This window comes from Dipodomys spectabilis, unplaced genomic scaffold (assembly GCF_019054845.1).
Source record: "Dipodomys spectabilis isolate Male_0828 unplaced genomic scaffold, ASM1905484v1 ptg000026l, whole genome shotgun sequence".
Classification (NCBI taxonomy): Eukaryota; Metazoa; Chordata; class Mammalia; order Rodentia; family Heteromyidae; genus Dipodomys; species Dipodomys spectabilis.
Genome location: NW_024870703.1, coordinates 6,368,021 through 6,382,837, shown reverse-complemented (window position 1 = coordinate 6,382,837; position 14,817 = coordinate 6,368,021). Strand labels below are relative to the sequence as shown.

At 37.3% G+C, this 14,817-nt stretch overlaps 1 protein-coding gene across 2 annotated transcripts in view; it reads right to left on the bottom strand.

Annotated features, from left to right (window-relative positions):
- Srbd1 (S1 RNA binding domain 1) overlaps window positions 1-14,817 on the bottom strand; it is a 192,268-nt gene that overhangs the window by 123,052 nt on the left and 54,399 nt on the right. For both annotated transcript variants that reach the window (XM_042675462.1, XM_042675461.1), the window contains exon 14: window positions 14,564-14,671. In XM_042675462.1, coding sequence (XP_042531396.1) covers window positions 14,564-14,671 — 108 coding nt within the window. The remainder of the gene's footprint in view (window positions 1-14,563; window positions 14,672-14,817) is intronic.

The following is a 14,817-nucleotide window of genomic DNA, read 5'->3' as shown; positions in this document are numbered from 1 at the left end:
GTTAAAGTAAAAATGGTTTTAACTATTGACAAAAAAAGTGAACCCTTACATATTTAATTTTTTCTAGGAATTATGATCAAACAGAGAACTAAAAGAATTTAATACTAAGACATTTGTCTTGTATACACTACATGTCTGTATTCAAAATGATACTGAATTAAGCTTAAATACAAACTATACTAGACATTATTCACAGAGGTAGTTACTAAAAGTACAAAGATTGGCTCAACAAGCTTATAATGTAGCTTATAACTTTACAAGCTTATAATTTATTTAGCTTTACAACTTTATAAACAGTAATGGAAACACCTATATATAATTGTATCACCTGTCTATTTACAATATTAGTCTTAAAAACCTAATCTTTCTACTCAACTGATTCCTCTATGACTGAAAGTACTGTTTATCTGATGTATTTATTTGAAGAAATAACATAACCATAGGGATATGAGATTAGTGAACTCTCTGATATTTTAATCTGATTTTGAAAGTAGAGATGAAGTTTTAAATTATACACTCCCAAAACAGATTAGAAAGAAAAAAAGGAAAAATCATTGCTCAAATTGTTTCTCCACTGTTCACTGTTTCTTCCATTCCTGAAGTCATGAAAACATATAAAATCTCAAAGTTCATCAATTTTTACATTAATGTTGAACATATTGTTATTTAATTTGTATTTTAGATTATGTTATAACAAATGCACTTGTCTAAACAGAACATCTGTTCTGGTTATACCACACTATATCTTTGGCAAGAACTTACAATAAAACAAAAACAATGGAATCCTGTATTGGAACTGGCAACAAAAGCAGATTTGTATCCAAAAATGACATGAAATGACCATCACTGGGCTGTAGGCCAGCTCTAATCTAAGTCAATAAACAAAAATCTGCAAGAAGGCCTATAGTTAAGGGTAGGCTGGGATAACTTTTACAGAAATCTAAATTAGATGTAGGGACACCAAAACACATGGGTTATAAAACTAGTAAAACACATTTTATTTTAATCAAAAGCTGTCAAACTAAATTCAAATCTAAACAGTATTCTAAACCAAACACACACACACACTCCAATTATTTGTTCCTTATGCCTTCTTTCCCTCCATACTTCACTGCAAAGTCTATTTTACCCTGAATTTTTAAAAATTCTGGTCTTTCAACAAAATAAGCATAAATTTATTTTTTAATTTACTTAATATCACAAATATCCCAGTCTGATTATCACAGACTAGAGAGAAAAACATCAAATGTGGTAAAAAAAAAAAAAATCAGTCACTTAAACTTTCTCAAGTAATTACTATTAGAAATGAAGGAGCTGGAGGTTCAAGTGGTTGAGCACCAGCCAAGCAAGCAAGCCAACTAAGTATAAGGCTGTGAGTCCAAACGAAGGAAGGAAGGAAGGAAGGAAGGAAGGAAGGAAGGAAGGAAGGGAGGGAGGGAGGGAGGGAGGGAGGGAGGGAGGGAGGGAGGGAGGGAGGGAGTACCATATAGCCTCAAGTTATCACTGCAAATAATAATCACTTTAATATCTAGAAAACAATCTAGGCTGTCCCAAGTTCTAAGACTAATTCTCGTCAGGTATGGTGTTACATGCCTTTTAATCCTAGCACTCAAGAAGATGAAGCAGGAAGATTGTAATTGAGTCCAGCCTGAGTTACACAGCCAAGTCTCATTCTCAAAAAAGAAAGATGGGAAGGGAGAGGGAATTCATGGTTTCATCATGACTAAAATAGCTCTTAATATAAGAGCAAATGGAAAACATTACACTTATGAGAAATAACTACAACTTTTCCTCGGTGTAAAACAATATTAACTTCATAGTATTATGGGACTTACTTAACTAGACTTACTTAAGTTATGTCACTAAGCCTTACTGATTTGTTGGAAAGCAGATTTCTTTAAAGCAAAAGAAAAGGGTCTAGGTGGTTCAGGGCAGGGGAGATATGTTGCAAGCTATTCTGACAGACTCATCCAAGGTCAGAATTCAAATAAGACTTAGAGCTATCATCCCATCAAAAGCCAGGCATTGGCGGTTTCCCCCTATAATCCTAGCTACTTAGGAGACTAAGATTGGGAGGACAGTGGTTCAAGGCCAGCCCAGGCAGAAAAATTATCCTTTCTCAATGGAAAACTAGACAAGATGACACAAACCTATTTTTCTAGCTATGAACCCTAACATAGATGGTACATGGCATATGCCTGGGTAATAGGCAAGACTTTACTTCAAAAATAACCAGCAAAAACAAACAAACAAACAAAAAAAAAAAAACAGAGCTAGAAGTCTAGCTCACAAGATGACCTACCTAGCAAGTAGAAGTTCCTGAAATGCCATCAAAATCTCTCTCTATGTATATATACATATATATACGTACTTATATCCTATAGTATCACAGAAGTCATATATCCAAATTAAAGTTCACATGCAAACTTTTCAGATATTTTTTCTAATAAATCTCAATGTGCACAAGCTCAAAATTGATCCTGAAGACCTTGTAGATCACTTATCACTAGAGGCCTGGAGGCTTGGTGCAAGTATAGCCAGAAAGTGCAGGGCAAAAACCCCAATACCATGCATATACCCAAAATATTTCTATAATATGGTGGTTTAAAGCTAGCCCAGTAAGGAAAGTCCAATAGATTCTTATCTCCAGTTAACCAGGAAGGAAGGAAAAGAAGGAGAGGGATCAAGGAAGAGATGGAGGAAGCGAAAGAAGTAGGAAGGGGAGCTATAGATCAAATGGTAAAACACAACCTTAAGCAAAAGAGGTGCTGGGCACCATTAATCCTATAATCCTAGCTACTCAGGAAGGTGAGATTTGAGCATTCAGGGACAAGCCAGTTGTGGTAGCTCACTCCTGTAATCCTAGCTACTCAGGAGGCTGAGATCTGAGGGTCAAGGTTCAAATCAGCTTGGGCAGGAAAGTCTGTGAGACTCTTATCTCCAATAAAACCACTCAGAAAACCGAAGTGGTGCTGTGCCTCAAGTGGTAGAGCACTAGCCTCAAGCTGAAGAGCTGAAAGACAGAGCCCAGGCCCTGAGTTCAAGCTCCACGACGGACAAAAAAAAAAAAAAAAAAAGAAAGAAAGAGAGAAAGAAAGAAAGAGAGAAAGAAAGAGAGAAAGAAAGAAAGAAAGAGAGAGAGAGAGAGAAAGAAAGAAAGAAAGAAAGAAAGAAAGAAAGAAAGGAAGGAAGGAAGGAAGGAAGGAAGGAAGGAAGGAAGGAAGGAAGGAAGGAAGGAAGGAAGGAAGAAAGAAAGAAAGAAAGAAAGAAAGAAAGAAAGAGAAAGAAAGGAGAAAGAAAGAGAAAAAGAGAGAAAGCTCAGGAACAATGCCCAGGCCCTGAGTTCAAGCCCTGTAACTAGTATAAAAACAAACAACAACAAAAGCCTATGTTGAAGGTGAATCTGGTCAAAATACTTCATATGCACGTGAAAAAATGAACAATGAAGCTTGTTGAGATCAACTGGGGACTGAGAAAAGGAAGATGAGGGAAGAGTAATGAAACTGCATTGCATATATATAGACATGTCAAAATGACATCCTCTTGATGCTAATTTAAAAAATGTAGAAGAAAATGAAACAAGACCAACATGTTTTATTTATAAGAAACAAGGTTGAGTATAAACTAACCTTTCATATAATCTTGCCTACTCAAGATCACTCAATAGTCACTTGTAAAGCCTATTTTATTTCCCAGGTGGAACATTAAAGTATCACCTGTTTATCTCCAAGCTTCTACAATTACTTAGTAACTATCAAAACCAATAGTAAAATTTTATTTATAAATCCACCCCAAATTTCAGAAAATGTTTCACCTAGGCTAGGAGAGGAAAAACAGAAGCTCTCTTGATATCATCTCATTTTAATTATATTCCAAATTTCTTTTATTGATACTTATTCTATCTTTTCAGTCCTAAAATCATTCTATCTCACAAACTAAAAGAGTGGGTAAGCAACTCCATTTTCTCTTAGTATCTGATTAGGACTTGCAAGTTATGTACAAACCACAGAATCACTTATCACTCTTTCCTCTAAGATAATGATTAAAGGGCTTTTAGATGATACTAAAAGTTAATACTTGAGAGAGAGTAAAGCAATAGATCTGGACCTAAAACTTTAGGCTTTCAGTACTGCTTATGATAGGCTAAATAGCTTCCCTCTTACATACTTAGTTCCTTACACTTTTTTTCAATCTCCAGTACATCCTTGTAAAATCTAAACTTGGCAGGAAGTCTATAGTCAGTATATACAAATCACTTTACTTTTAATTTCCAGAAATTTTTTTCCAGAAAAATTATATTAAGTGAAGTAAGCCAGGCCCAAAGAAACATAGGTCCCATGGTTTCCCTTATTTGCAATAACCAATGTATGTCTGAGTCAAGCAGAAAAGGTCAAATAAGTTGATGTTAGGGAAATGAACCCCAAGATAAGTATTCAAATGTTTTTTTTTTCTTTCATGCAATTGTTTCTAACATATTTACAAGATGATTTCTTTGTTGCTTTGTATGTCCCTCCCCCACAGTATAACCCATTTTCACTGTATTTGATGTAGGTATAATTTGTAGAGGGGAAGGGAAAAAACAAATCGTTTAAATAGGGATACAGATAGACCCATTGCAACAACGAGATGTACAGTCATTACTTGGAAAAACGAACTTTACAACTTTGGTGCCTGGGGGGGGGGGGGGGGGGGGGGGGAGGAAGGATGGGGTAGGGGGCGTGGTATGGGAAGGGATGGGAAGGAGAAACAAAGGAGGAGGCAACAATGCTTGATAAGAAATGTACTCATTATCTTGCTCATGTAATTGTAACCCCTCTGTACAGTATTTTCACAATAAAAAAAAAGGTACTCATTATCTTGCCCATGTAATTGTAACCCCTCTGTATGGTATTTTCACAATAAAAAAATAAAAATAAAAAATAAAATTTTAAGCTCAAAAGAAATTTTTTTCCAGGTGGCAAAGCTAGGAAAGTGCTCCATTCAGAACATGATTGAAAATTTGCATATTAAATAAAATGATTAAATATACATGAGTGAAATCAGATACTCAATCCAGGAGACATCAATTACTAAAGAAAAATGATTGTATAAGAAAAATAGTTCCAAACTTAGTGGAAAATAAATTTCATAATCTCCTATTAAAAAATGAATGTCTTTTTTTTGGGGGGGGGGGTCCGGTCGTGGGGCCTGAACTCTGGGCCTGGGCACTGTCCCTCAGCTCTTCAGTTCAAGGCTAGCAAGTGCTCTACCACTTGAGCCACAGCACCACTTCTGTCTTTTTTTCTTTTTGCTTATGCGGTGCTGAGGAATCGAACCAAGCGCTCTACCACTGAGCCACCTTCCCAGCCCCTAAAAAATGAACGTCTTAATAGAATGTTCAAATAATTTTCATATACTTGAATAGATACAAGATTTGTTCTAGAAAATCAGCTAAACCTGTTTGGTTTTCTACTAAAATTATTTTAACACCTCTTTCCATAAATTTGTTAGTAAGATTGTATCTTGGAAGTTACCTGCTAAAGCCCTTTTCCCTTACAATAAAATTATAATAAAACTTTAACATGTTAATAATCAAAATATTTCCAAAGATTTCTTTGACATGAATAATCATAACTGTGAAAATATTAGTCATTAAACTTTTTCAGAAAATATGGAAAGGACTGTAGTTCATGATTTTGATGGTAGATGTCCAATTCACATAGCTCAATGTGTTCTATACACTACTGCCCTATTTACTTTCCTTAAGGGCAGTTATAGCAAGGCACCAGTGACTCACATCTAATCCTAGTAACTCAGAGAGAGATCTGAGGCTTGTGGTACCAAGCCAAACTGGGCAGGAAAGTCCCTAAGACTCTTATCCACCAAAAAGCCAGAAGTAGAACTGTGGCTCAAGTGACAGAGCACTAACCTTGATTTAAAAAAAAAAAAAAAGAAAAGCTCAGGGACAGTGAGTGAGTGACTGGGCCCTGAATTCAAGCACTGGGACCAATGCATATACATATACTCAATACATATACACATAGTATTTACAATTTTATAATACAGTATGATTTATATTTCTAAGAGGCTTCCACCTTCTCATTAGAAACTGTATAGTGTGTGTGTGTGTGTGTGTGCACGCGTGCACGCACACATGCACATGCACATGCTGGTACTAGAACTTGAACTGAGGGCCTAGGCACTGTTCCGTAGTTTTTTCAGCTCAAGGCTGGTACTCCTCCACTTAAGCCACAGCTCCACTTATAGCTTTCTGGTGGTTTACAATAGAGAAGAGTCTCATAGGCTTTCTTGCCCAGGCTGTCTTCAAACTATCACTCTCAGATTTCAGCCTCCTGAGTAGCGAGGATTACAGGTAAGCCATCTATAATTGTGGTTCGTTGTTGAGCTACATATATGTATTTTTACTAGGCTGTGATGTAAGGTTTGTTTGTCTTAGCTGAGGATGATCAGAAGAGTTTGAGGAACATTGCTGCATGAAATTAAGTAACCTTTTAACCTTTGGAAAGTAAGTCTCTGAAGAGAGTCAGCCTCCTGAGTAGCTTGGATTATAGGTATGAACCAGCAATGCCATGCAGAGATCCATATTTATGTAGCAGGCTACTATATATTTCTGTCCAACTACTATATATTTTCTGCCCAACATGTTTTAAAATGCTGGTTGAGAGGCACTTAACTGATTACATCTTTTGTCAGAGTTGCAATCTACAATTTGAAAATTAGGGATCTCTATCAGGCCCTAATGGCTCACATCTGGAATCCTAGCTACTCAGGAGGCTGAGAGGTCTGAGAATTGTGGTTCAAATGCAGCCAGGACAGGAAAGTTCATGATCTCTAATTAACTACCAGAAAACTGGAAGTAGAGCTGTGGCTCAAAGTGGTAGAGCACTAGCCATGAGTAAAAAGCTCAGCAACAGAGCCCAGAACCCTGAGTTAAAGCCCACAACTGGTCCTCTCAAAAAAAAGAAGGGGGTGGGGAGTCTAGAAAGCGCATATGACATGATAAAATGAGGATGAGGAGACATAAGCCTGTACAAACGAGTAAAGAAAGAAAGCCAGCACTTTACTTCAGTTTGGATAGCTTTCCTAAAATAGATATATATACTATAACACACAAACAGAATTTTTTGTAATCAAAAGATAAGATTTGTTCCCTGAATCTATCTAAAATGCACACTACTGTCAATAATTCACAGACTATACAAATATGCACATCTGTTTCTTTGACCACTTTCTCCACTGCAACAAAAACTTTTAGACGGCAGGTACTTGGTTCACAAGGTTCATTCCGAGAGCACAAGACTGTGCCTGCCACACTGTTGGTTAGGTGCTAATTGATATTTTGCTGCCTGTATTAAAGCACAAGTAATGGAGTATTTCTGTTTGGAGAAGAGCCTAGACAAAAGGTAAGAGAATATTATCTATCTTTGTCCTATAAAATGTTGGTAGTGTTTGGGAGATGTGACAGGAGGGAGTTAAAAAGCTAAGAAAATGACTTTAGAAAGAGGATGATTCGGTGTGATGATGCTTCTGCTATACCAACAGTTCTTAGGGAAGGGTATCCCATTCATCTCAGAGAGGTTTCACTGGCACCACTACATGAGTTTCAACTATGTTTCCCAAGTAGGGAGAGGAAAAATATTCCTTAAAGAAATGGGCAAAAAAAACCTAGGAATCAACTTAAACAAAGAAGTGAGGGACCTCTACAATGAAAACTTCAAATATCTGAAAAAAGCAAGCAGACCTCAGAAAGTGGAAAAACCTTCCATGTTCCTGGACTGAGAGGATTAACATCGTGAAAATGGCAATATTGCCAAAGACTATATATTCAATGTAATACCCATCAATATCCAAACTTCTTTCTTCAAGGAAATAGAAGAAGCAACCCAAAAATTCATATTGAACAACAAAAGATCCTGAATAGCAAAAACAATCCTTAGCAGGAAGAACAATCCTGGAGGAATTTCGATACCAAACCTCAAACTCTATTACAAAGCCATAGTACTCAAAACAGCTTGGTACTGGCACAAGAACAGACCTGAGGACCAATGGAATAGATTCAAAGGCTCAGAAATGAACCTGCAGACCTACGGCCACCTAATCTTTAACAAAGGAACCAAAAATATAGGATGGAAGAAAGACAGCCTCTGTCTTTCTGCTGGCAGAACTGGCTAAACACATGTCGAAAACTAAAGTTAGATCCCTATGTATCATCCTGTACCAGAATCAACTCCAAAATGGATCAAAGCCCTCAAGGTAAAAGCAGATACCTTGAAAATATTACAAGAAGAAATAGGAAAAACACTAGGGATCCTTGGCACAGGTCAAAACGTTCTTAATAAAGATCCAGAAACACTACAAACCAAAGAAAGGCTGGATAAATGAGATTGCATTAAACTGCAGAGCTTCTGCATGGCATGGCAAAGGATGTAACTCGCAAAATATATGGAAACACACAGACTGGGAAAAGAGCTTCACCACCCATACAACAGACAAGGATCTCCTAACTAAAATATACCAAGAGCTCAAGAAACTAAATTCCACCAAAACAAACCCCCAAAGAAACAACCACCCCATTAGAAAGTGGGCTAATGACCTTGAGACCTCTCTAAAGAGGAAATATAAATGGCCAAGAGACACATGAAGAATTGCTCAACTGGCTATAAAAAAAAAATGCAAATCAAAACAACATTGAGATTCCACCTTACACTATTGAGAATGGCCATAACCAAGAAATCTAACAGATGCTGGCAGGGATGTGACCAAAGGGGAACACTACTACACTGTTGGTAGGAGTGCAAACTTGTTCAACAACTCTAGAAAGCAGTGTGGAGGTTCCTCAAAAAATTACACATAGAGCTCCCCTATGGCCCATCATCCCACTTCTGGGAATCTCCCAAATTTCCACAAACAAGGCACACTAAAGCCACCAGTATGACGATATTCATTGCAGCAATATTTACCATAGCCAAGATATGGAACCAACCCATATGCCCCTTGGGAGATAAATGGATCAAGAAAATGTGGTATATATATACACACACACACACACATATACACACACACACACACACACACACACACACACACACACACAACAGAATTCTATGATTCCATCAGAGCGAATAACATTGTTCCATTCATAAGGAAATGGAAAGACTTGGAAAAAATTATATTAAGTGAAGTAAGCCAGACCAAAGAAAAGCAGGTTGCATGATCTCTCTCATTTGTAAGAACTAGAATATGTAGAAGATACTCTTAACAGGGGATCTCAAGAATCCAAGAGCTGAGTGCAAAGGACTATATATAATAAAGCATATTAACATGATGCCAACTTATGGAAACAAGAAGTTCTCATTAGACCCCGTATATAATTCATTCTTTTCTATTTTTTTCTTTCTTTGTTTCTCTGAGCTTTTTGTACCTTGTGTTTTGCATAATAGACAATGCAATATGTGAAAGGGAAAGGGAATCACAGAAATAGCAGAACAGATGAACCACAGCAACACTGATATTTACTTGACACTGTGGAATATGAATATTACAATTTGGTGGGGGAGAGGGAGGGGTAAGTGGAGGATAAAGAGGAATGGGGTAATGATGATTAAAAGTAAGTTTTTAAAATTTTTAAAATCCTTTCATTCAAGAGGCCTTTGTAGCAGAGTAAAGACCAAGTCTGGAGAAGGAAAGCCACAACTAGACTGCCTGCAAGGGCTTTTGCTGTCACAGCTTCCGAACATAGGGAATATAACACAAACAAAAAATTCTTTATAAAAAGCATGATGACTCACACTTGTAATCCTAGCTATTTGAGAGGCAACAATCGGGAGAGCTGTGACTGGAGATCAACTGGGCAAAAACTTGGCATGACCCCATCACAATCAATAGCTGGGAGCAATGCCACACTATGTGAGAAATATAAATAGGAAGTTTATGGTCCAAGCTTCCATGCCAAAAGTGCATCAGCCTAACAAGTGCAAGGACCTGAGTTCAATCCCCAAGACCACCAAAAAAGGAAGGAAGAAAGCAAAGAAGGAAGGAAGGAAGGAAGGAAGGAAGGAAGGAAGGAAGGAAGGAAGGAAGGAACGAAGGAACGAAGGAACGAAGGAACGAAGGAAGGAAGGAAGGAAGGAAAATTCCATGAAAGATCAGCAATTGCTTTTGAACTATCTAAGGGGTCCTATCCTGAGTGTAACTGTTCAAACTTCCTAAAAGTATACATCTTTTCTTGATTTACCTCAACTCCCAAGCCTGTTTTTCTTGATTTACCTCAACTCCCAGGCCTGAACTTAAAGGGATCAAAAAATTTAGCTACTGGGTTAGGGAGCAGGGGAGTGGAAGGAAAGGGAGAACAAGAACAAATAGGGAAAGAGATGAAACTAATCGTTACATGAGCAAGCTTCCAAAAGTGGAGCACAGTTTCCCAGAGTTACACAACCCACATATAGTAAGTTTGGAACCCTGATTATTATGCCAGAGAAAATATTGCAGCTGTTCAGAGACTGTTCTTATGACTAAGAGGCTGAAAAAGGTCTGAACCCTGTCTGTTATTCATTCACAGATGAATGTGAGTTTATTCAAACAGACGTTTAATAAGGAATTGGAGTAATTTTTTTTTTTTTGGTTGGTCGTGGAGCCTGAACTCTGGGCCTGGGCTCTGTCCCTCAGCTTCAACTCAGTACTAGTGCCCTACCACTTGAGCCACAGTGCCACGTCTAGCTTTTTCCGCTTATGTGGTACTGAGGAATCGAACCCAGGGCCTCATGCATGCAAGACAAGCACTCTACCACTGAGCCACATTCCCAGCCCCTAAATTTTTTTTAAAGTTCACTAGAATCCTAGGTAGTTGGGAGGCTGAGATCGGTAGGATCATGATTCTAGAATACAGGTAGAAAAGCTCATGAGATCTTTGTCATCTCATAGTTGTAAACAACAGTGTGTCTATCATCTCAAGCATGTAGTTTCAGGCTGGAAGATAGAATGAAATAAAAGTTATATCATATACACATTTCATTTGAACAAGCATAACCTTGAGAAAACAAGGAAAAAAGTAATTCTTGAAAGTGTAAACTAAAATGACTTAAAAATCATCATCTTGTGCTGGGAAGGTGACTCAGTGGTAGAGTGCTTGCCTTGCATGCATGAGGCCCTGGGTTCGATTCCTCAGCACATGAGCAGAAAAAGCCACAAGTGGTGCTGTGGCTCAAGTAGAGTGCTAGCCTTGAGCTGAAGAGCTGAGGGACAGCACTCAGGCCCAGAGTTCAGGCCCCACGACTGGGAAAAAATAAATAAATAATCATCATCTTCAAGTCTCAAATAATGCCTTTTAAAAGCTCTGTGAATGTAGAATACCTTGTACCTGCTTTACAGTAGTGTCTGTGTTTTTACAAAGCTGTTTTTAATGCTGCTACTTGTGAATGTTCTTTCCCGATGACTAAGAGAATAATTTAAGAAAAAAAAAAAAAGTGGTACCCAGGTACCATGACAGTGAAAAAAAAAATCATCTTCAAATTTTCAAAACATTGACTTTTACCTTTGTTGTCTGAAAAACCTGAATTTTAAATTCAAAGAAAATTTTAAATAGAAAAAAACAAGTACTGACCTGTTTCCCAAATATGACAAATTATCTAACCTGGGTTAATCTATGACTTTGGAACTAAAAATTCTAACTATAATAAAGCTTCTTAAAAGCATGAGTTGTCAAGAGAGAAATAATGAAGCTGAAAAAAATGAGGTATGTATGGAAAGCCTCATTTCTGATCATGTCAGCTGAGGTCATGTGCCAAATGGAATCAATTTCATTTTCTAGTTTCATGGCTTTACAAAGCTTCATGGAACCCAGTGAACAGAAGATCAACTCCAGTGTCCACCTGAGATAGATGTTATCGAGAGATTCTTCCAGTCATCCTTAAACATAACAAGATGAAATACCAAAGGGTTATCACCTTGGTATAAGAGCAAAATAGAAATAAACTCACTATATCCAACCACTAGGGGAGCACAATGAAAATGGATCATCTCAAACTGTGTCTCAGGCTTATGTGGGCAGAATCACTGATGAGCATATGGAAACACAAGCCATCTCTCTAGTTTGCAGTCTAAATTCACACTACACAGGTGGTCACCAAAAAAAAAAAAAAAAAAAAAAAACTCAAGCCGAGAATTTAAGTGATCCCAAAATGGTAGCATCTGCAGGAGCCTACAAGAAGCATATGCAAATCGTCTTTGAAGCAACTCACATTTCATTCCAAGCCTCAATGAATTCCCACCAAAAAAAAAAATCTCACAAAAATCAAGAGTTTATTTAAAAAAAAAAAACTGAATAGAAAAAGTAACAAAGCACCAAAAAGCAGAACAAGCAGTTGCAACAGAGAACAGAAACAGACTTATAAGGATTCTAGATCCTTATACATTATACAATTCTCACATAGATTATACAATTCAAGGCTGTATATGGGCAAAGAAATAAGACAGGCTTAAAAATATATTCAGAACAATTAAAAACTGTAAGAATAACCCAGTAATTTGAGAAAACTAGAACATCTGGAGATGCAAACTAAATGAAATTTAAAATTATGAATAGGTATCAGTTCTCTAAAAATTAAATGATAGATTTAAATGAAAGAACTGGAATGATAAATTTTCAAGAATAGAAAGACACTTGCACATCCAGGTTCATTGGATATTCACAATAGCCAAGTAAAGGAAACAGTCCAGATGCCCTACAATAGTTGCGTGAATCCAAAAAATGTGGTACCTACACACAACAGAATTTTACACAGCCAAACAAAGAAAAATATTATGAAGGGAAATGGATGGACCTACAACAAATCATGTTAAATAGGCCAAACTCAGAAAGACAAACAGTGCATGGTTTTTCTCATATGTGAAAGCAAGACCTAAAATACACTGGCACATAATAAATTGTACAGGACTCTAGTCATTCACACACAGTGAGACCAAAGGAGGATGGTCTTAAGAGAGGAACACAAAAGCTCAATACCTATGTGTCTCTGATCATATGAAATAATATTTATCAAAATGAACTCCAGGATATAGAAACAAGAAACTTATGATTTGTTGTTTTTGTTTTCTTTTCTTTTATCTTGTTTGCTCATTTATCTGTCTTTAGGAGGGTAAAGGGGGACACAGAAATGGAGGGATGAAGGGTGAACTAATGCAGCAGTGGTACTCACTAGACACTATGTTGAAAATTGACTATACAACTTGTAGGTGGGGATGAGAGGGAAAAATCTGGGAGACAGAGAGGGAAGGGGTGACATTGTCTAAAAACAAATCTACCTGGGCATCAGTGTAACTGTAGCTACTCAGGAGGCTGAGATCTGAGGATCACAGTTCAAAGCCAGCCCAGGCAGGAAAGTCCCTGAGACTCTTATCTCCAATTAACCACCAGAAAACCAGAAGTGGAGCTGTGACTCAAGTGGTAGAGTGCTGGCCTTGAGCTGAAGAGTTCAGGGACAGTGTTCAGGCTTAGAGTTCAAGCCCTATGAACAAAAAAAAAAAAAAAAAATCTGTTCTCTACCTGATTTATGTAACTGTAACCCCTCTGTACATCACCTTTATAATAACAATTTTTTTATTTTTTTAATTTTATTGTCAAGGTGATGTACAGAAGAGTTGCAGTTATATAAGTAAGGTAGTGAGTACATTTCTTATCGAACTTGTTACCCCCTCCCTCATTTTTCTCCCACTTTCCCTTCCTCCCAGCCCCCACCAACCCCCAGAGTTGTGTAGACAATGTCCAACATATTGTCTTTTAAGTATCACTGTTGCATTGGTTCCCCCTTTGTCCTTTATCTCACTATTTTGTTTTTCCTCTTCTCTTCCCTAGTTAAGATAAATGTATATATAATACCCAGGATACCAAAATCAAATAAGTCCTGTAATTCTTGTCAGGATACTATTCATCGACTGACTATCCTTGTTATTAGATTTCTCACTAAGCAGCAGGACCCTCTCTCCTAAAACTAAATCCTTTAGGACTTACTTGTGCTCTGTAGGTAGGAACATATCGAAGTGAAGTTCAAAAGAAAAGGAGAAAAACAGTGGTGAATGAAAGCAGAATATTACTTATCCAAAGGCAGGCATGGGAAACCAGGAATGCTAATCCATAGCCATTTCCAGGTTATCTGTACATCTGTATGAAATGAGAATTTGTAACCAGGAAACAAATAAGAATGAAACAAAAAATATTTTATAACTAGTAATACTTATCTTGGCTTCTAATTCTGAAAGGCAATGACGCATAGGCTTAAACTTGGGGAGAAGGTTATCTAGTCTATGGCTGCTAGACTAGTATACCATCCTATTTATTCATTAATAGTTAACTAGAGGCATTTACCAAATACATTCTAGAAAATCCCATGCAACTGACTGGTTTCTGCACCAAAGTCCTGGTCTCCTAGCTCCTGCAAAATTCTGATGATTAACAAAGGATGATGTGGAAAATATCTGTCTTAAAAAGGATAAGGGAGAATTTATCACAAAAGGAACTTTAAAAGCTTCTATGCCTCTCCAAGAAAACAAACATTTCTACCATCCTTACCAGTAAACAACATCCAGTGGTGCAAAGTAATTTTTCATTATCAAGTCAGCAAAGTAAGCTTCAGTTTCCCGGCAGGCAGTTCCGTTTCCAATCACCACAGTGCTGCAGCTTCAAGGGAGAAAGAGAATGAGAAACTGGATGAGTTCAAGCCATACTCTGAACTCAACCAGAGAAAATGTACAGAATGTACAAACACTATCTAATACCATGCTTACTCTCTCATACAGTCAAGCAACCTCTCCAACAATGGAGAA